Below are 23473 nucleotides of genomic sequence, written 5' to 3' on the forward strand. Positions count from 1 at the left end.
CACTTCACTTGACTGATTTCTTTTAGATTTGCATGCCTTTAAAGTTAATTGATTTCTGATTCATCCTGTGCTTGTACAACCCACGAGCACAGGTCACCTATTTCAAGTTTAATGTTGGATCAAACTTGTTTCAGCTCACCATTGCACTGCTGTGAAACTTATTGGTCCACAGATGGCAGGATTTGGCATTGCAGCAGGCTCCACTCTACATTGTGTCATTTGCATTGCTTGAATCCCCAGAAGGTGACTGTAACCTGTAACCAGGGAGGAAATGGTCCGTGCTAAAATGGGACAGTAGTACAGCACAGTTTTTGTATTGTTTGCTTCGCTGGAACATTGTGTTATATTTGATATTCCACTTCAAAGTAAATGGAGCAGCGAATGACTTCTAGGTTCCAGCTGTGGATGGAGGTAGTTCTGCTCCCAGCACCTTGGAAAGTGCCATAGGTCCCCTCCGGAGCAATGCTGTAAATGTAACTCATTTCCATCCTGTGACAGTGTCGCGTAGCAGCCACAGAGCAGCCTGCCTGGGATAGGATGACAATCTTTTGAGCTTGCGAAAGCCCATATCAACCACATCCTCACATACAAGATTATGTGCTTTTATCTCAGTGGAGATGCTGTTTGTGCATGTCTTATTTTTCTTTCTTATCAGTGCATCTTACCTTGGTTACTTGCAGGGTGTGTGGTGGTGGTGGGGTAACACAGAGTGGCATTAGGATTTTAATTAAGCCCTTTGTAGTCTTCGGACCACTTCCAAAAATGTCAGCTGCCCACTGGTGTGAAAAGATATTAAACACAGCTGCTTAATGTACAAAATAATAAAGTGTGACTGAGATAAACGGTAGTCATTTCTATGACGACAAACGTGTTATTAATGATGCACAACACGTTGACCAAGCATAAATACTAGTAATCTTGTTAAAATCATTTTCTCACAATAATATCTTTAAGGTGTGATGTTGTCTTTATGTGACTAACAACATTAAGGCGCGGCAGTTATACAATCTGTTTGTGTTATAGAAACTGTCTCCACTTCCTCACTTCCCTTGATCTCTTGATGTTATTTTCCATGGTAGCACTATATTCCCTGAACACATGATTAAAATGTATATGATTTGCATAAACACGGTTACCTTCAACTGAAACCCCATTATAGATGCATACTGTATTTGGTATACTTTAAATTCATGCAGGCCTATTTTCTATGCACAAATATTGTCCTATTTGGTAAAAAAGTGCTCTGTGGTTATTGCTCATTTTACATAAAGCTACCACAAGCCAGGCCATGTCTAAAACCTTCATTTATGATATTTTCAAGTGTACTCTTTGACAGTGTCAGCTTTCATAAGAACAAATGTTTGCCTCAAGCTTCACGTGTCAGTTGTGAGTGGGCCCATGCCAGTTTTGGATATGATTCATAGGTTAATAGACAAGACATTTTGGGCGAGTGTTGCTTTCGGTGTTTTAGCTTTGGCAACCAGTGTGATGGGTTTTATTTAAAAAGTCCTCATGTGCATTCATCCTGAAGCCTCCCTCCTGCTTGTCTTTCTGTTATCTAAGCCCCCTGGAAAAAAACTGTGCATTGAATGCTATCGTCCCCTTCTGCTGCCTGCTAAGTCTGTTTGCTTTTTGCTGTTTATAGATGCATCAGCATGACATTTTTAGAATATGTGCTGAGCCAATATACTTATTTTGTAAGCAATATAACATTTTTTACTGAGGTTTCACAGTAAGTAGTCTTCTGTATTGATTGATTATGTTTGTTTTTATGTCGGCCTTTATAATATTTTTTGTAATCAGAGGCATAGGCGTTAACCACAATAACAAAACAAATGGTAACATGGTTAGTAAGCTGCTGCATTGTGGGGATGATGATTGTCAGCAGGGGCTCATGTTGTAGGTGTTGGGTGGGATTTTCAGATATCAGAGGTGGTGCAGCTAACATCTGTTTGAGCAGCAGTGGCTGTTTGGCATTCAGAAACCCTCTGCTTGCTCCTGTGAGCCCTGTGCCGTTTGATCCGTGACATAGTTGTGAGTTGAGATTGGACCTGACCAGATTCACAGCTTGATTTAATCCCTGTTGGGCTTGTATCAACAACCTTCAGTATTTTGGTTGCATTAACTGGGAGGTAGGAGTTCACAGTTGTTGGGAGGATCATAGTAATTATTCCAATCAGAGGACAGAGAAGATGAGATAATCAATAATTATAACATGTCAAACAACCATTGAGAATATTAGAATAAGAGCACATTACGTGGATCCAAAACCTTGACCTGTCACGTTTAAGTGACTGATAGTGTTGGCAGTGTTCCCGGTGATATGTAAACTTGATGTCTCTGCGATTACATGCTTTTTTTGATGTAAGAGAATTCGACACAAGAACACAGGTATGAAAAATATTGTTTCGACAGATGCTGATCGCCTGATGATAGCAGCGGACGACCATTTTAATAGTGCACTCCTCTCTAATTATGGTGTGATGTGGGTAATATTGAGCGAGCATGTAGACTCTTGCTGCCTGCTAATTCACAGCAAACAAACACAGCTGGGTGTTGGAAGGCAGTGCACTGCCAACTGAGACAGAGAGAGTGGTAGTTTCACTCCGTTTCCTCATCTCTGGATTCTTCAAGAAAACCCTCAGCATCACCCTAGGCAGCCCGAAGCCAAGTCTTTTCTCACCCATCTGCAATCCTGTAGCAAAAAAAACTGGGCCCTGTACATATGTAGCCTCAGTGGGCCCCCTTCCCCTTTGCATACATCAATTTGGACGCCTGTACAATCAGCAAGTAAACACATTAATCTGTAGCGGTTATTAGGGTAATAATTACTAATCAGTGATTAAGTGTTTATAACTCATATCATATTTCATCCCTCTTCTGTCAACAAATTGTATTTACTGTGTGAAGCTTTCACTATCATTTTTCTTTACTTTATAAAAAAAAAAATTCATATACATAAGACAAAGGTGGAAATGACAAACCATGTTTTTTGGACATTCTCCTGAGAAAGGATCACTGTATTACTGTATTCCCTGGAATTATGTTTTTATTTGCATCAAGGCAAATCAGTTTCCAACTTGCCCAGTCTGATGCAACACACCGGTAACAAAATAAAACTTCAGTAAGCAAAAGGCACAATCCATATATACAAAAAAGATAGCTCCGTGTTATATCTGAAAACACAGGATTTGTTCCTGCTATTGACTGGTCTTAATACAGGAAGTACGATTAAATAACAACTTAGTCTAAATTATTAAACTTCTCTGATACTGCTCAAGATTGAATTTCATCACTAATTTTTGTAAACACAATAGTAAAACTGATCAAGATGCTCTATATTTATCTGGCCAACAGTAATAATTTACTTATAATGCTAATAACTAACTAATATTTTTAAAATTGCTGATAAAAACAAGCTTGATTTCTAAGCTTTTTGAGCACCCTCCCTATGATAGGGCCCCCCACTACAACGCACCTGCTCATGTACTGCACTAGACCTCAGTAATGTCATTTAAAACACTCTCTGTTGGGGTTTAATTATTGAAAAGTGTTAGTGGATTGGTTTTTTTTTCGGTCCAAGTTTAGACTTGCTGCGATTTATCTCATAATTGGTTCATCATATCAGTTGGAGCTATTTTGAACTTGTGGCTCAGAGCCAGACAGCACTGAAAACTTTAATTGTGTGAAACCCTTAGTCGCTTAACAAAAAGACAGCTGGTTTAAATTAGATGTAAGTATTTTCAAGGGTATTTGAGCAGAGGATGAAGGGGGCAATTGCTCACTCCTTCATTGGTATGCTTTAACCCTTATTTGGGGTATTGAGCAGATGTGTGTGTGTGTGTGTGTGTGTGTGTGTGTGTGTTTTGTTCGTGTGTGTGTGTTCATGTGTGTGTGTTTGTGTGTGTGTTCGTGTTCATTGGAACGAATGCCAAAAATACAAAAAAATCAATACTATTCAATGCTGAAATTACTATTCGAATATGACTTTTTTATAAATATGTTGGCTAACATTAGCTAATCTCCCTCTTCTTAGTACAGGGAGTGACAGGCTACAGCTGGAAATCGGAAGGACGGGAAATAGTTTTAACATGACTTTAAAATTGACATCCACCGAGCCAAAGTGCTTATGCCAACATTAGTGTTGCGAGTTATAGTAACGTTAGCTTAGCTGGGAGCTTCATGGAGACAGCTATAGTTTATGTTTGCTGCCATACAGTTGTCAGTTAGCTTCAACTTCATATATTACCTTCTAACAGCTGTATTCTCAGTAATGTGACAATCTGCAAGAAACAGGTTGCTTATTAATCACTAAAATAGAAGGGACAGGCTGTCACTGACAGCACCGTTTGGCTTAGTTATTAATGTTGTTAGCATCGTGGCTAACACTATTGTTACTTAGTTTATGACAAATCGTTTCGGCTGTGCTTTCTAACATGATGTCATTGTGCTAACCGAGCAACGTTAGCCAACTAGCTTCACTACACTTATTTTATTACAGAGTTCTCTGTTGATTTGTGTTTGTCGCTGTGTGCTCGTGGTGGAAAATGAATGTTAAAAAAGTTGCGTGCAATGTGTTATGACGTAGGTCCCCTTCAAGGCCAGGCTAATTTAGAAATCCCTCTAGTGGACAGAACATGTAACAACAACCACATGCTTATAGTGGCATTGACAATGCATAAACTTGAGTAGTGTAGTACATTAATAACATGCATTTGAGCATTAAATATTCAAATATAATTTGAATATAAAAAAAATGAAATTCGAATGGTATTATAGAGGAAGTGTGTGTGTGTGTGTGTGTCCATTTCTTGTTTTCACATCCAATCCACTCAGGACTTCCTGCCACTTATTGTTTCTCTCAGTTCACTTTTTACACCTGTCTTTCCTCCCATGTCTTTGTTTCACATACCATCCTGCACTGTCCTTGTTATCCTCTCCTTCTGCCTGCCTGCCTGTTATTTATTTAATTTTTTTAAGAATTTGATTTCTATTTTCAGCTCTTTCTGTACTGGACTCTCACTCATCTTGTGTTTCTTCCCACCTTCCTAAAACTTTTACGATAGCATTGAATGATACATGAGTTTCCTTTTGATAGTTTATCCTCGCCTGACATAGATTCAGACAGTTTTGCCTTTCCAGAAATTGCTGTACAAGAATACAGTATTTATTGTGCTGTGCCTATGTGAAATCTTTTTTTTAGGGGGAAGCGTCTACCTCCTGGGCATGCAGATGTTTTGAAGCTTTAATGGTGGATTGTATGCATCTTTGTGTTTTCAAAACAGTGAACAAAATGATGAGCTAATTTTAATGTATTCACCAGCATGCCAATGATAACCACTATTAAATGCCTAAAGCGTTATAAAAGATCGTGAATGGTCTCTATAATGTTGGTTGAGAAAATGTTGTGTTCAGTAGACTTTCATGTCTATGATAGTTTATAAAGAGACTGTTAATCTAGTGTGTTCAGTGTTTGAATTACAAACAAACCTCTTGTTTGCAGCTGTTTAACTAGTCGTTCCTGTCACATCAATGTTTATTCAATTGTTGACCTTTCTATTTTAGGTTGGTGCTGATTATACAATAGATGAGCAGTTTTGTTTCCGTGTGTGATGGATATCACTTTTGCTCAGTAGTGCCATTGTGGGCTTTATCATTTTTGCTCAGCAGTGCTATTGTCAACTCTGGCTTTGTAACAAGTCCAACAATATCCAAAGCCATAATATCCAAGGTGTGGAACGTAGTTTGAAATGATATCTGTGGTCTCTGGACATTATGGAGTCTACATCAGTCCGCCTGTTAGGTTCTGAAGCTCGGTTTATAAACTGTGGCACAATTTGCATTTCCATACACTTTTGATATGTATGAGCATTGCATGTATCATACATATATATTTCAATTCATTCTCTGTCAGAAACTCATACATAATCTCTGGATATGCTGCCCAGCCTTAAAGAAAATGGTCTATTTAGAGTAGACAGGTGGTCAGAAAGAACCAAAAGAACAAAAGAACAAGATCCAGGGTACAAGTGGCTGAAATGGGGGGCTCCCTTAGAGATAGGGTGAGAAGCACAGTCTTCCGTGAGGCTCTCGGAGTAGAGCCGCTGCTCCTTTGCGTCGAAAGAAACCAGTTGAGGTGGTTCGGGCATCTGGTAAGGATGCCCCCTGGGCGTCTCCCTAGGGAGGTGTTCCAGGCACGTCCAGCTGGGAGGAGGCCTCGGGGAAGACCCAGGACTAGGTGGAGGGATTATATCTCCAACCTGGCCTGGGAATGCCTCGGGATCCCCCATTCGGAGCTGGTTAATGTGGCTCGGGAAAGGGACGTTTGGGGTCCCCTGCTGGAGCTGCTGCCCCTGCGACCCGACCCCGGATAAGTGGACGAAGATGGATGGATAGGTGGTCAGAAAGATTTTGGCAGACACGTCTTGGTGACACAAGGTGCTGATCTGGCTGCCACTGGAGGGAAAGGTATATTCTACTGCCTACCGACTAATGGTGCTCATTGTTCAGGTCTAGAATTCTGACCAAGTCTAATCGGTTCCTTCGAGTTAATACATGTAAATGCACCGATTGCAAATTCGTCAGCTGATACTGATGTCTAGAATTTTCATTTGGCTGATGTTGATAAAGATGCCAGTGTTTGTTGTTTCCTTTTGTGCCAGGTAAACAAATAAATCTCATTATAAAAACTCCTTTTTTTTTTAACCATCTTCATCACGCTAACTGCGAATGAGAAGAAATTCCCAACCATTAGCAGCACGGTGGCCCAATGGTTAGCACTTTGGCCTCACAGCAAGAAGGTACCGGTTTTGAACTCAGGTCGTCCACGTGAGGTCTAGCAAGGCTTATCACTAAGGCTCAATACAAGAGTAAAGTGGAAGCAGGGATGTTGCCTAGTCCAATATCTTCATTCCAGGCCCCCTAGGAAGTACACCAGGCTTTGAAGCAAATTGAACATAGCGGCCAAATGGTGGAATTGCAATGTCACGTTAAACCATCTGGCCCAAAAAGACTTTTCCCATAGACTTACATGGCGAAAGAGATGTCTGGAAATCAGTGGATACATTTTTTGTGTGTTACAACCCCCGCAAAATGACTCTTTTCACTATCCAAATTTGATCCATCCATTCCAACATTTGGAAAGTCTAGAAGAGCCGCACAATTAAATCATTTAATTCCCATTCAAGGTAGTGGAGCGCAAAACCGGAAGTAGCCAGCTCTATGGGCCGCATAATGCAGAAGCAGAGCAGAAGATCCTGGTATTTTTGGGCTCCATGATGGCTTCATGCACCACTGAGCAACTCTCATAGGAATAAACGGGGCTCCACCTCGAACGCTGTATCCAGGTCTCATAATACATCCATGCTCAAATCTCAGGCTCAGTGCTCAATCCCCAACAAGCAAACCACAGGAAATTGCCCTTTAACTTAAGATCCAATTGTCCAAGCCAACACACGGTGGCAGCTCAGTGTGTTTTCATCCCACTCATTTTCTGGGCTGGAGAATCCTCGCCTATCCTTGATGTGTATCGGAGCAACACTTTCAGGGAAGCATGCGTGGTATTTGGGGGTGCAGGGCAGCTTTAGACTGATACCCTTCCTGTCCAACTTGTGACCAAAGTGTCAATAGAGATTACTTGCATTGTGACACATGTGAAACACCTTTAACTGTAATGAGCTTTTCCAGTAGAATGCGCCCAGTAGACCTCACTTTTCGAAGCCTTTAAATTGCCATTATTTCCATGGTTACAGCAGGTCATGCTCTAGCTATTTGAAATCAGGCTGGTGCAGGACTTTTCTAGCAGCTTCTTTCCAGTACCCAGCGGATTACCTTAAAGAGGCAATTGCCATGTAAATTTCAGGGTGGTGCGAATGATAATCATAGTCAGAAATGGCTCTCCACATCCGATTTGATTTGACTTTGATGAGTGTAATCAGGAGACCATCAAGTAAAGGACTGATGGCACAGTGTTCCTGAGATAATGGGAGAGGCATTTACACTTGAAATTAGTATAGCGAAAACATGGCTTCAAAGGACAAATCTAAGCTAACCTTTTGTTTCTCTGCTCTCTGTCATGTCAAGGGGAAGAGGAATAAGCCAGGAGTAGAAACGGCAGACACTCCAGACTCGGCACGTGGGCGAGGGGAGAAGAAAGCCATCAAGTAAGTGGCTGGTAACTGGTTGGGGTAGAATAATCTGGTGATAATGTACTCCATTTGGTTCAGCTTTGAGGCTACACCACACAAACCAGGCAGAAAATGAGGCCTGTTGTTTTATCTTGAAGAGCACAATCTCCACAAGAGCATGTTAGGTTAGACATTAAATGAAAGGTTAGTAATTTAATTAGTATAGATTAAATCTGCATTATTTTACCTGTGAAGCTTTTGGCTGGACTCCTGCACTTATCTTATGGGTAGTAAGTTATGTATCTCTTAAGTGCAGGCCTTTAGCCACGCCTTTCATTGCTTAAAATGGTGCAGGTTTGAGTAAACGGAGGGGGGCTTGAGCGCTCTTTGTGAAATCGTTCATCAGAGTATAAATATTTGGGAGGATTTTTTACAGGGCTCAATCTAAGATTACGGTATTTTCTGTTCTTGATGAAACAAGGCTATAGGTCAGTACTAGAAAATGTCAGCTTTGTAATGCTAAGTACAATACTTTATTCCACAAAATGCCTCGATTAACCTGCGCATCACAACTTCTCTTTTATAGCCTGCTGCCGTCTCAGCTATTTTCACTGTCTTGTGTTTACTTTTTATTTTTTTGTTTAACAAGCACTTAAGATGCACTACGTGAATGTATTCTAACTTAAGTCCCTCAGTCTCTTAATTTTTGCATTTTCTTTCTCACTTGCTCCAGCAGCATTGGTGTGCTCAGTTGGTCATTTCAGCTTCAAACTTCTTCTCTTTGTGCACTGCCTTTCTCTCCTGCTCTGTCCCTGTGCTTACAGCTCTGACCGCTGCTGTGTGACTTGTATGACATTAGTGATTCTGCTCACCTTTTCCTCCTCTACTTTGACTGTCTGAGATTTATCTCTCTGCCTTGTGTTTCATGCGTTCATGTGTTCTCACCGCTCACGCCGAGGATGTGGGCCTGACTTCTTAATGTTTACTCAAATGTGTTTCATCAGTGGTGCTGTGCTAGATGAACAAAATGTAATCACATGCTGTATGTATTCATTAGATTATGACTTCCTCTTTTCTTGCTTCTCCTTCTTTATCTCTCTGTCTTTGCTACAGCACATTGCTTTATGAAAAGCTTTTTGTGAATGCCTTTTTCCCCCAGGCTGCCCCTTTTTTATTTTTAAAATCAAACCACTATGGTGATTTGTCAACTTAAGGTGGAAAAAGTAGACATTAATATGGGCCTGTTTTGTTTTAAACTCCCATTCAGTGAAGGTGTAAGACCAACGATCTTCCTCAACCCAAGCCATCGCAAAAAAGCAGCAGCAAAGCAGGAGCGACTGTTGCAAATGGTTGGTTGGTGCCAAGGCTGTCCATAGTTGTGTTGCTCTGACCTGTCTCTCTCTTTGGCCACAGTGATCTAGACAGAGACTTTTGGAATAACAATGACAGCAGCACAGTGCAGCAGAGGTGGAGCTCCTATCCGCCCAAGGAGTTCGTACTAAACATTTCTCCCTATGCCCCATATGGAGATCCTCGCCTCACACTCAAGTGAGTCTTGGTCCAAGGTTGGTAAGAGACTTCCCCCTGAGCAGGGCTGTAACGAGGCAGGGGCAGTGCCACGCTCCCCTTTGCCTTCTCTCTTTCCTTTCCTTTCCTTTAGTCCCTTCCCTTCCTTGCATTCCTCTCCTCTCCACTTCCCACACCATCGCCTTTTCTAGTTGTGCAGTCATCACCACAGGCCTCAAATTGAACCATCAGATGTGGATGTTATAATGCCTGACAGCTTATTAAATCCACCAAGTTTCTTTATTTTCCTGAGGACAACATTTTCTCATGAGTAACCGGGGATATTTAGCCAAAGGCCTTTAGAAAAAGCCCTATCTTTAAATGTCATAGTGTTGCAATATATGCACAATGCACATGTCTAGACTTATTATTGTTGTATAATGCGATTTCCATCAAAAAAAGTAATAACGACAACAGTAACAACCCACCCAATGTTAGAACACTGGAGGGCACAAATGGTTGTTAATGATTAGTCATAATCTCCTTTGCAAAATAAGAGTGTAGAAAATGTCATACACGCACATTACAGCATCCCCACAACAACCATTTGACTATTACTGCAGCGTCAAAGCAGCACAGCCCTGTAACCGCCCCGGGCTAATTTCTGCCACTACTCCTCACATCGAGGCGCATGTTCAGATGCCCCTCTACTCCCTACAGCCCTGCCGGTCCCACTAACTCCTGACCTCTAACCTCTCACCTCTTTCCCATGGGGCTGTAACCATGGAGACGGACAACCCTTGTACCTTTTCTCTCCAAAAGGCGTGTATACTTTAACCCACCTCTGTAATCTGTGTATCTCCCTGTCCTTGTCCTGCTTGTATGAACTAAAATGGTTGTTGTTGTTGTTGTTGTTGTTGTGGAGGGTTGACCGTTAAACCAGGTTGCAGTGTGGTGCCACTGTTCACCTGTGGTTTACATCCATCTGTGGCTTCTCTCTGATCCCCATCAACCTAATCTCTAATGTGTACTGCACTAACATTGTAGCACTTGAACTGTGTCTATAGTCTGTCACATTGGGAGATAAGGCAACAGTGTTTTAACTTGATGCAATAAATGCATTTTTCACTCACTGGCACTTGAATCCAATAAAGCAGTAGCAAGGTCATACCTATCTCCCTCCAGGCACCGTGAAGGCTCTAAGCTTAGACATCCTGCTACCAGGCATCTGTCTGATAAACTGTCTAATAGCTGGTCATCTTTAATAGACCTAGCTGTTGAGGACTGTGTGTTAAATTGCCTGGAGAAAGGAGGCAGCAGTGTGCTTATGAACGCGATGGATATATGGATTGCTGTCTGAAAACTCTGCCTGAAGATGATGGCTGCTGATCTCAGGAAACCAGCTTTAGACCCTAGTGCTTGTTTTTGAGAAGTTCATTTATTTTTTTTAAACCCTCAAGGTTGTCATTTATTGTCCAAAAAGCTATCCTGTCTCTCTAGCGGGAAAAAATAAATGAACTTTTCACTGCAGTAATGTTGAAATGCAGTTTTATTTATGTTTTATCAGTAGTGTGTGAGCCAGTAAAAACACAGACATTCAATTAAAATAAGAAAACATGAAGATATTTTTGCGACCTCCTGACTCCAACCAATAATATGCCACTAAAGCCAACAGACAGCTAGGAATTACTTCCTGTTTGAGAATCTCTCGAGATCAGCTGCTTTCAATCTCTGTAATGACACTGGGCCTCATTTATCAAGCAGGTTACCTTCCCTGCACGATTGTTCTCCATGCTAAAGGATTAATTGGATTGGAGGTTCAATACTATCATTTTTCAATATTGAACTTGTTATACATTTGATGTCAGCAACAGTCATGATACAATTCGTGGTGAATTGACATAAACCATTTTTTCAAATTTACCCATCAAGTATATTATACCTTATTTGATCAATCTGACAGCTATGAGATGAAAAACTGTCAAGAGATTTTCTTTTTTAAATTGCTACTCGACTGTCAGTAAAGTCTGTCAGAAACAGGATTGATATCTGAATGCTATATTCCTGTAAATACAAGTGATGCATTGTCCCATTTATTTATGTGTTCCTACCTTTAATAAAGAGTAAAGACGTTCACCTTGTGCTCGATAAATCAGGCCCTTGTCTCTTGTGTTGACCGTTGCTTCAGCGGTGTCATCCATGCTGTTGTGATTGATGACTTATCCGCATGTACCGTCAGGTCAGTTGGTCAAAATTAAATGTGAAAGGTGACCTTCAAAGGGACATGATGCAAGTGTAGCACCCCCCCCCCCCCCCCCCTACCCCATGCTTACACACCAGACGACTTGTCTTCTGTGCCTCATAATTTGTGTCTCCTGGAGCAGGAGCAACATGCATATTAATAAAATGTAGTCATGTCACCAGAGGGCACTACTGTGCTTTATTTTTTGATCATCACTGCTTTTAGAGTAGATATGACATTTTAAATGTAAAACCAGTTTTAGGAGGAAATCTGAGTCAGCAAGTGCTCTTAAGTATGAACACCGATTAGATTGCCCTTATGATCTTTTCTACTGTGTGGTGCAGGTAATTCACGACTTCCTGTTTACTGTTATTGATGCTAAGTGGTGATCAGATGACATGCAGATCTTTAAAAATTAAATATTATACATTAAGATCTAAAAATATGGTGTAATTGATGTTGTACAGCTACAAATGCACTTGTATTTAAGCAAATGTCACTTTGGATGACTTCCCAAATGAGTTAATTCTTTTTGCTCATGAGGCACTTCAGTACAAGCCATCCTCCAGTTGCTCTAAGTTGCTATTGAATTGCCTTGTATAGTAGCACTTCTCAAGCCCCAAATTCCTAAATGAATGAGAGAATGAGACTTAAATAACCAGCGTCCACACACTGTTGCCACTAGTGAATGCTGGCAGCTGTAGTATTGGTCCACCAGGCTCAAAGAAGTGACTTCTTGCTGGTTTTCCATCCTCCACAGGCTCCCTGTAAATTCTCCTCTTCCTCCCTGCTCTCCTTTTCCCCATCCCTCTCTTTCTCCACACTGGATTCCACACAGACCTTTTCATCCTCCTGCCTCTCACTTGGCCTGGAAAACTAGACATGCCCACTCACACACTCTACTGATCTGTCTCACCCCCTTAGCCATGTGGTTACTCAATCTATTTTCAGTTGTGAGTGTGTTTTTGTCTGTCTTTCTTACACTCTTTGGTCTTTTTCTCCTCTGCCTGTTGTTATTCTCCCTCTTCTATACATTCTGTCTGCTGTGGGACCTCCGCACCCTGTCTCTCTCTCTTAGTGGGGCAGTGTCAGGGGGTCAGAAGGGGGCAGCAACTGGGCATGGGGATGATGGGGGGTCCTTATCGCAGTGACAGCGTGAAGAGCATGGTGACAGAGGGAGTGAAGGCCGGGAGGTGGCAGACCGTCCAGGGCCACATGAAGTCCGGAGGATTGAGACCCAGCGAGTGAGTTCAGAACCGGGTAGAAACATTTCAATCACGGCGCAGAAGAATAAACACACATTACAATGCAAATGTTATTCTTATAAATGTTATTCTTGCAGCAGCTATGATTAGATGAATGAATCAGTTCTGAGTAGAAACATGGAGAGTCAAGTCAAGTTCAGCAAGGGGAAAAGTGCAGCTCAGGTGTCAAGGTGAGCGTGTGGGCACAGATCAAGGTGTGAGCACTGGGGAAATGTGAACTCTCGTCATCATGAGAAGATAACAAAAGCTGCTCGAGCCGCCTCGCACTGACTCAAACATTCAGCTGACACAGTCGGCCCAGCTGCACAATGTAGCCTTGTGTATGAGGAGAATATGATTTATTCATGTGAGGAACCGCACTGCCTGTGTGTACTTTCAAAAATGCAATACAGAAATAGTCTCATTTTCTCACTCTGACTGAAATAATGGCTTATACCTTGCCATCCCGCCTTTTAATTAAGATTTAGGCTGGAATGTGAACCGCATGTTGGTCACTAACTAAATGTATCCCACAGGCATGACGTATGACATAAGTTATAATCTATATTCAGCATGTTGTAAATGAGGCAGTTCATTTTCAGTTCTCCGTGATTTTTTGCACCTTCCTTTGGCACCTCGTGCCTGTGATATTTTTCCTCCACATCACATTTACACTCATCACTACCTCACTCTTCATTCCCTCCTTCTCTCATCTTTCTTTTTGCCCCCTGTCTATAATTGGATTCTATTTTCAGGCTGCTATAAGTGTCTGTGTCTCTTGTGTTTGTGTTTCACACCCCATTTTCTGTCTATCCTCCATCGTCACCCTCTGCTCTCATTGTTCCCATTGCTCTCTCCATCTTTCTGTCGCTGTGTAAAGCCACCCCTCTCATTCTCCTTTTCTTATGTTTTGCCCACAAACTGTTTTATTTCCGCAAAACCTTTCATTACACTTTTTATCCTTTTATTCGTGACTGTTAAATATGATGGACACTAAAAGCCTTGTGCAAAATTATGTTAGGTGAAGTAATGCAGAGCGGAGTAAACTGCACCTAACTGATGTGAATAGCTCTCTCATGACCTAATTCTGGTAGTCTGGGTTACACAGCGATCTGAGAGAGGAGGATAAATTTGGTGAGTAGAAAATATCTAAAAAGGATGATACAGGATACTGTAGAGCCCACAAAACACAGGAATGATGTATGTGTAAGTAAGTGATGGCATCTAAATAAAATGTGTCACACCTTCATGTTGATGTAACTACTGAAACATTTGTAAGAAAGGCAATGAGCCAATTTAACAGCATTTATAAAGAGGAGGAGTGGAAAATGAGAGGCTGACAGAGGGAGGGAGTCATAATGTAGGACTTGGTTGGCTGTTGGGATGTCTCTAGAGGTGCAGCATGTATTTAAAAGACGAAAAAGACTTAGAGACAGGAAGAGAGGCTATCAGAGATGGAAAAAATTGACTGACGAGTAGAAGATATGGGGATCTCTCATCAGACCAAAACACCCTCATCAAGAAGGCCTGGAACCTGCAAAAGCACAACCCACGCGCCTCGACTCAGTCATGTGGCACAGAATCGCGCCACACTCGTGCGGACAGTGCACATCCGACCACTGCCCACGCGAAACACACCCTCACGCAAACAGCATGCTCAGGCCGCGCAGACACGCAAGGTGCACACACATCTGACGCAGACGCACAGGGCGAGCTCACAGTCTGCACATTGCTGCCTGACGCAGCCCTATGAGCACTACACGGCACACAGCGATCATTCAGGCTGCACCTTCTACTGCTATTTCTGCTACTGCTGTTACTGCTGCTGCCTCACGTTGCTCTCTTTCTCTCTCCTCCTCCTCCTGTCTCCACCTCCCAACGCTCCTCCCTCTTCCTTCTCCACATTGTCATCATATATCACTCTTCCTCATTCCTCCTCCTCCCCCTCACAATCATCAACTTCCTGTTTGGATGAACTTTCCTGTATCCATCCTGACGTCAACCTGACTTCTTCTGCTGTGTCTCCCTACTGCCCTGTGCCACCTTGTCTCATCTCTGATGATTCTTTCCCTCTCTTCTACGTCTCATCTCCTGACCTCACCACTTCCGACCAACTCACCTCCTGTTGCCACGCCTCCTCTCCTAAATCTACATCTTCATCTTCCTCTTCCGTGGCCTCTGACTCCTTCCTCCATCCTCATCATCCTATCCTCTGTCGGCCGTGGCCTTATTCGCGCTCTCTTTCCTCCCTGCTCCTCTGCCCTCCCAGCTTTGGGGATCCAGTCTTATCGTATGCGTCCACTTTGGAGCACATCCCCTCCCGGCCTCGGACACTACTGCGCCAGCAGAGTCTTCAGCAGCCTCTCATCCACCCACCAGGCAGTGGTCTTAGCCATCCTCCCACCACATCCCAGAGTTTGGGACAATTACACACTGCACCTGGACAGCCTGGGGGAGGCGGGGGTGCTGGGAGAGGTGAGGGAGTTGGCAGCAGTGGTGAGGGTGGGGGTGCAGGTACACGAGGCGGCCCCAGGGGTGTACGGGGCAACCCATCAGGATCAGGGGCCTCTCGCAATAGGGGAGGTGGAGCAGCAGGGCGCTCACGTGGCAATCCTGGCAGCTGGGATTTCATGATGGACCAGGTGCGGAATCGCGGCCTGGACGCAAAGTCCTTCCTGTGAGTCTCTGCAACTCTTCCTTCATATCTTTATGTAGTGTTTTGTATGTCATATCTTTATGTAGTTCTTTGTAGTATCACCTGCTTAGTCTTTAAGGTAATTATTTGCTTTAGTATGCAACGCTGAATGAATCAAATAGTTCATAATGTATCTATGTTTAAGTACTAACTAACCTGCATTTACCTTTTACCTTTGTGTTCTGTGCTTCTTCTTTTGGGTTTTTATTTTCAGTTTGCATCTGATATACAGGGAAGGATATTACTCCTGCCAGTCAAAATATGTACTACTGTGCTTGTGTGCATACATGTATAAATGTGTATTATGTATCATGTAGGGGTGGGTTTTTGTGGTTCATGGCTTTACACAAGGGTTGGACTGGGGGTGAAAAGGAGACTGAGTACCCCTGGCCCTCATGTGAGGAGGGCCCAAAAAGATGCTAGAATGAATAGCTGTGGATGTGGGGAGGGGCCGATAGAGAATGCCTTTCTACAGGGCCCAGAATTTTGTGTTACACCCCTAGCTTTACATCAGGGGTCTTCAACGTTTTTTAAGCCACAGACCCCTTAACTGAGAGAGACGGATCAGGGACCTCCTACTACATACAGTATATTGTATAAAATGAACTTGCATATTATACATTATACCATAATTAGTAACTTTGAGGACCCCCTGTTGAAGATCTCTGCTTTACATGATTATGTGCAGGATTTTCTTGCACAAAGTTTAGTCATTCCTTTCACTGTGACACTTTTATTTTAAACATACATTTTTATATACATTTAAAAAGGAAATTTAGTTCATGTTAAAGCTAATCATGTTGGTGTAGGATGATGAAGGTGAACGTAGATGAGAAGGCCAGAGGTTGGTCTATTTGAAAAAGGTATTATAGATGTTAATAAGGGTAGAGCTAATAAGGGTAAAGCTATTGTCTTTTAACTCTAAGCCCTGTGGTTGTGTAAGAGATGGATCAACAACTCATTTTATTAGGACTTTATAGATCACACACTAATATAAACAATGATACATTATGTTTATTAGATTGTATTCTTAGAGGGGAAGTTCATGTGGGGGGTACTTGATGTTTTATGATCCTTTCAAATGTCAACTGAAGTTAATGCATCCTTATTTAACATTTGTTCTAATGAATTCACAGTGCTATATCAGTGATCAGTTAAAATTAATTACAAAGCTTCTTATTGAGAAATCTGTTAAATAATTTTTTTCCTAATTGTAGAATAAATAACATGCCTGAAAAATGGCAAGAAGTTTCGACATATTGTGAGCTATTTCTATCCCATTCTGTGAAAAATTGTTTGTTTACACTGTATGCTCTGCTAAACAGTAACATCTGTTTGGATGGCATTCAGCCTGTCTGCTGCAATTGTCTTTACAGGACGTGGTACTAGTTCATGAAATTTATGAGTTTGCGTCATTAAAAAGTCACATTTTATATTCACACCGTCCCACTCAATTACATTATGTTATTTTTGAGCCATCCTTTGGAATGACTGGTAAATATCCTGCTAAGGAGGCACACCAGTAGGTCTAATCCATATTTCATGAGAATTTGCAACTGAAATGGCACCTCTTTTTCCGGTACCATGGGTAACTTTTATGCTTATAGAAAATCTTAGTCTGCTGGTTGTGCTGTTTGACGTGGGTCAGCATGTGTACATCACACAGTCCACATGGCACTGTGCATCAGTAAAAGAACAAGAGTTAAGCAGCTGTGTGTAGATTTGTGTTAACCCTGAAGCATTGATCTTATGTCACCGGCACCATTACTTCCACAACATATTGTTACTTCAGGCCAGAAGTGGAGGGAGGGCAGATGAGGGAGAGAGGGGGGTGATGAAGGGTTGAGGAAGGACAATGCCAAGGTACAACATGTGTTTAATGTCCCTTTGCACTGAATCAATTTTACAGTAGCTTTTCACCATTCGTATTTCCTTTTTATTTGTGTTAAAGCTTCTCTGGGCATTTGAGTACTGTATGTCACAGCTGAATGAATGTCACCGGCTAACTGAGCATTAGCAATGTAGCACATGCCACCACCAAGGTCGTTGAGCATATTGCCTATACACAACTAAACTAGTCAACTCATCATTGTAAATGTGAGATTGAGGTCATATATGATGATGTATTGCCTTCTCTGCAACAGCAACACCTCCGATGATTGATAACAGAGCACTCAGTAATAGACATGACCCATTGTTCAAGCCAGTTAATTTCAATCTTGGCCAGATTCCCTATCTGGGTGAATCATAGCTCAATGAATGTGTTTATGTGATTGACACGGATATCTAGCCTTTGGAGCCATTTGACCAAATGGGTCTCTTGGGTGATTGGTCTTCATGCTTTGTAGCTTAAAACCAATAACTTATCCTGTTCCCTCTCTTGCCTCTGCTTTCTTAATGTTTGGTGCATTAGTTGTTTAACAAATATGAAGTGTAAATGCTCATTGAGTACTTAAAAGGTGGTGGGAGAAGAGGGATCCAATAACCATTAACCAATAACCTATACTTAATAGTATCATTAAAAGCACCATGCCATTATATGTATATAGACCAGTCCATTCAGGCTCCACTTATATCCAATATTTACTTTGGTGACTAAGGGGTGAAATAATAGGTCCTAATCTGTGTTCACGTTCACTTCTGCCTCTGGTCTCCTAAAGAGGCGTGGCAGTGGTGAAACCCACATGACACAGATGGAACACAGAGGAAATATGGTTGAAGTAGTAAGTTAAAAGCGGTAAAAAAACAGTTTAAATAGTTAAATATAAACGGCTGAAATAGCTAAAGATAAAGTATAAACGGTTTAAATAATGAGCTAAAAGTAATGTTTAAATGGTTGAACTAGTTAGCTAAGGATAAACGTTTACAATAGTTAGCTAAAAGTAATGGATGAATGGTTGAAACAGTGAGCTAAAGCAGTGTTTAAACGGTTTAAATAGTGAGCTAAGGATAAAAGGTTGAAATATTTAGCTAAAAGTAATGGATGAACGGTTGGAAATAGTGAGCAATGGATAATGGTCTTAATGAAAGGGGTACTTAAATTAATCTGAAAGTGGTTGTGGGGGTAGGTCAGACCACCCCCACAACCACTGGTATAGACATAACAGAGATTATTAAACAAGGCTTTATGGTGCTGCAAAAAAAAAAGCCTTTGACGGCATGTAAGAAAAATGAAATTGTGAGCTTTGAGGTGATAACGTTCCACAGCTTGGCAGCACTGCATTTTCTTAGCAGAGGTATTGTAACGCAGTCAGAGGCTTAGGCTATAGAACTGTGCGTGTGGGTGACAGGAAGTAGGGAAGGAGGCAGAGAATTAAGAGTGGAGGATAGTGATGAGGGGGAAAGGGGATTTGGAGAGCAAGTGTAGTGTAATAGAGAAGATGAATGAGAAGAGAGCAACACAGCTAGTGAGAGAGCAGTGACCCAGAAAGCAATGACATACACCAACCTTCTCAAGATACTGTGTCACTCAAATAGAAACAATTAGTCCAGATCTTCTTAATGAGGCTTAATTAAATCTCAACTCTGGAAAAAGACGACAGGCATGTTCGATGGGAAAGGTGAGTCTCTATGGAAAGCAAAAGGCAGGTTAAATAACTAAATTAATTACTATGAGTGTGGTGTGCGAGTGTGTGTGTTTGTGTGTGTGCATACAGGCCTGTACATACCTTTTACATGTGTGGAAGCTGATGTGCAAGCTGCTGAATATCACATCCATTAACAATCATTAACTAATCACCAACAGTTCCCTTAATTATTTGTTGTCTGTACAATGTGAACACAGCCTGCACCTGTTGTCAGCACCACCTCATTAAAAACATTATACATTATTATTAATTTGGCCTTTTTAGTTTAAGGTTGTTTCTTAATATCCTTCCCTGGATAAAGTGCTTACTGCTGGGGTTTTATGTGGCATTGCAGATTTCCCTGATGAACATTTTCTTTGTTACTGCTTCCTCTGTTTAATGTCATATATTCTCTTTTTGTCCTACCGCCTCTTTGCTAACTGTCCTCGCTGTCACATGAAATGACCTCTCTTTTCTTCTCTCCCCCTGCACCACACCTTTATGTCCGAATTCTCTATCCTTTACATCTTTTCTCGCCTCTCGTTCCATCTCTGTTTCTATCTCTTTATTGTATTTTTAAATGGGAGCCAGTGAAGGGAAGCTGGTGGTCCTGGCTTTGGCCATTGGTGTGGCTGAGCAAGATGACTTTGCCAATATCCCTGACCTGCAGGAAACAGCGCAGGCACCACCATCATCCAATCAGGAGCCCCCTCCTGAGAAGAGGTACCAGATAATGTATGAGAGTGCTTGTTGTATGTGAGAGAATGATGAGTTGCAAATGAAAGGATGTGAAGGATATATCTAGGCGAGGAGAGTAGTTTTGTTTTGTAGTGTCTTCGGTGAGTCACTGCACTTAAGTGCATTGTGCCACAGACCTGCACCTGAAATAGCACCAGAGCTTGACACTGTTACAAAAATAAAAATGAGAGCTGACTATGAAACCAAATGTAGAAAAAATGCCTGTAATGCTGAGATGAGTAAAGAGATAAAGCAATTTGGACGTTAGCTGTAAAGCAGTAATGAGCTCATAAATCACAGCAGTGAGATGCTCACTGGTACTGCAGTCCTTTTCACTGCTTTTAGTGGGGAAATTTCAGTCAATCACATAAAAACAGTGTTTTCTCATGCCAGTGGTCTTTTTTTTCCTGACCATAATCATCTCTCCCATCACAATAACATTCTCCACCATTTCATCTCTATTTGCTTTTCTTTTTGCTCCAGCCTTACAGAGACCTCCCATTGGTAATTGTCGTATTTCCTTTGTATTTTCATGTTTTTTTATCCCAGTCCTTTCTACTCCTGTGTTCATTTTTGTCCCTCCTGCTCATTAGCTTCCTTCAATCACCCCCTGCTGCTCTGAAAGTCCTGTCTCTGTAGCTCCACCGAGGGCCTAGACAGCCTCCTCATTATTCCAAAACATGTTAGTCACTTACATAAACACGCTTCTAAAAATAAACCTTTTCCTTGCCAGCCACCTTACACACTAGAAGTCAAAATATTTCTACTCATCTTTGAGGATGCACCACTCTCGCTCGCATCTCCCTGTCTCCCAAAAATAATTAGTTTTGCATTTTGTTTAGGAAGTGGACAATTTTTTTAAGACTCACAAATGAGTACAGTGGCTGTGTCATGTGAAACAACAAGCTGAAACCGCACTGTGCTTGTTTTGTTCATTTTTCGGCCATGGATGGTGGTTTTGATTATTTGTGCCAGCGTGTAACACCATAGAGCCAGAGTGAAATCTTGCGTTTGGTCCAGCCCTAGGCAGATGCGACACACTTGATTTCCTCTGCAGTCCAATTAGGTTGTTTTAACCTCACTTTGATTCTGTGACAAATTGGAGACAATTGGGAGATGCATAATATGGCACACACCTTAAAACAAAATGGCAGGGGAGGGTGAAGAAATTCTGATTTACTCGTCACACCCATTCACAAGTGTTTCATCAATTTGACACGTGATTTAAAACTAAGGCTCTATTACAATACAGATGGTAACTGTTTTCATATCTAGACTGCACAGCTGCTGTATGAAACTGCACATGTGGGCTGTGCAACTGGAGACAGTTGCAGGGTCTCTTGTGTCTTTAGCATAATAGCAATTGTCTTCCCTGAACTAATAAGCACCTTTTATTTATCTTTAAAATGTAGCCTTTAGATCTACGCAACTAGTGAAAGATATTTGTGTCTCATGTTAGTTCATTTGTGGCTCGTGTTAGTCTCTTGCCGTAAGCAGCCTTTGGCCTTTTCCTAAAGTCAACACAGTGCTGCAAGGAGTTAGCCTGGATGCCAGCCGAATTTAGCCCCGCCCACAAGATTCGATTTGAGGTCACATTCTGACTAGAATCTGACTATGACAACGTCAGGCTAGCAAGGAGTTACAAACAAGCATGAAAATATTCTTTCAGTAACAATGTCGCATGATAGTTTTTGAGAACATCAAAACTATCTGCATTGTTCAGGATTAAACCCGTAGAGCCACAGAGGAGAACAATTTGCTGTGTAATTTGCTGTGCACATTACATCTGGCTTTCCCAGCTTTTGTATTCACCTGGAAACCTCCTTAAATGGGTTGTGAAATCCACTAATAGACTAAACAGCAAGCAGGAACTGCGGGCTGCTCAGTCCAGCTCTTGGCCTGCAGGACTCATCTCGATTTAACGGTGATTGAGTGCATTGTGGTATTTTCTAGATTAACCTGAGGTTCATTTAATTTCTTTCAGTCAAAACAGAATGACTGGCAGCTTCTAGTCTGTGAACGATGGAGAAAAAGAGATCTGAATATAATGAATGCTTCAAATGTCTTGGCCCTTTAGCAAGCTCCTGTGTATCCCTCTCCTGAGCTGTAAACTAATTCCACTTGAGCCACTCATTGTTTTGTTTGTTTCATGATAGATTACAAATTTAAATGTATAATAAATGATTTAGCCACACTTTAATTGGATGCTAAATTTAGAGGCTCAATTAAATGTCACAAGTCCACAGTATATTAGAAATGCAAGGTGTAAGCTTGCTGGGACTATATCATTCCCCGTGGTGTTAGTGCTGACTTCACAGATGTCTGGCCATGATTTAATCAATCATGGTCTTGGCATATTGCTCATTCTGAATGGGGCTCTCGAGCCGGAGACAAAGCTGCGCTTTCATTCGTCTCCCGCTCTCCACACCCCTTGTATATCCATATCATCGCAGTCTGTGCATTTACATCAAACATGTCCTTCATGTGCCCATCCCTTATCTCCATACTTGCATCACTCATGTTATACCCCATGGATTTCAACTAAATGGATCATCTGGACATCATGTGACTGGCAAATTATAAAGCCTCTGAAGTTAATGTGAATAGTTGACTCTCAAACGTTAGCACCATCAATTCTAACATAAAAGGGAAGTCTGGAACTGTTGATGAATATTCTGCACAATTGATATGTGATGCCCTACATTACTGAAACAACCAGTGGTGGAAAGTAACTGTTACTCCACTACATTTATTTAAAAGCTATAGTAGTTAATAGTTACAGTACAGATTCAGATTTGACATAATAAAACACAGAATAACTTATAAAATATGCATAGATAGATAATGCATAATTAAAGATTAAACTAGTGGTTTGTGACTTAGTAGGGATGGGCAAGTGTAATCGATTGCTCGATTACTTACCATTATGAGGGGTTAATGAAGGAACACCAGCGCTTAGCTTTTTAGTCTGATAAATAAACTAAATAAGTAACACAGCCAACTCTGGTCGAAATAAACCTGTGCAGTATATGAAGTAGGCCTACAAACTCTGCGTGTCAGAGTCTTACTGGCATGTACTGCCCGCGCTGCAGTGACACACAGCTAGTTAAAAATCCCTTAATTCACAGAGTTAGATGATAGAATATAATGGCTACATGCTGTTTTCCCCCGCTGTCTCTCTCTGCTGTTGTCAAGTGAGAGTGGGCAGTTGCTCAGCGCAGCTCGTTCTTCGGAGGCAGACCATTACATCAGAATGTTAACGTTCTGAATAAAGCTCTGAACTATTCGGTACAGCTCCGAAACTATTTGGTACAGCCCTAACTTTACATACTGTTTTTAATTAAAATAAGCATTAT

The 23473-nt window shown here is 41.6% G+C and overlaps 1 protein-coding gene across 4 annotated transcripts in view; it reads left to right on the forward strand.

The window, feature by feature from the left end:
- Positions 1-23473, forward strand: part of syt7a (synaptotagmin VIIa) — a 71859-nt gene that overhangs the window by 34221 nt on the left and 14165 nt on the right. Inside the window, exons 3-6 of one of the 4 annotated variants that reach the window (XM_028584158.1) lie at positions 8083-8162; positions 9540-9674; positions 15388-15795; positions 19971-20102. In XM_028584158.1, the coding sequence (XP_028439959.1) occupies positions 8083-8162; positions 9540-9674; positions 15388-15795; positions 19971-20102 (755 nt within the window). Of the gene's footprint in view, positions 1-8082; positions 8163-9539; positions 9675-13023; positions 15796-19970; positions 20103-23473 lie in introns of those variants that run through there. The other 3 variants (XM_028584159.1, XM_028584160.1, XM_028584157.1) reach the window with 3 other exon arrangements.

The sequence above is a fragment of the Perca flavescens genome, chromosome 8 (genome assembly GCF_004354835.1).
Source record: "Perca flavescens isolate YP-PL-M2 chromosome 8, PFLA_1.0, whole genome shotgun sequence".
Lineage (NCBI taxonomy): Eukaryota > Metazoa > Chordata > Actinopteri > Perciformes > Percidae > Perca > Perca flavescens.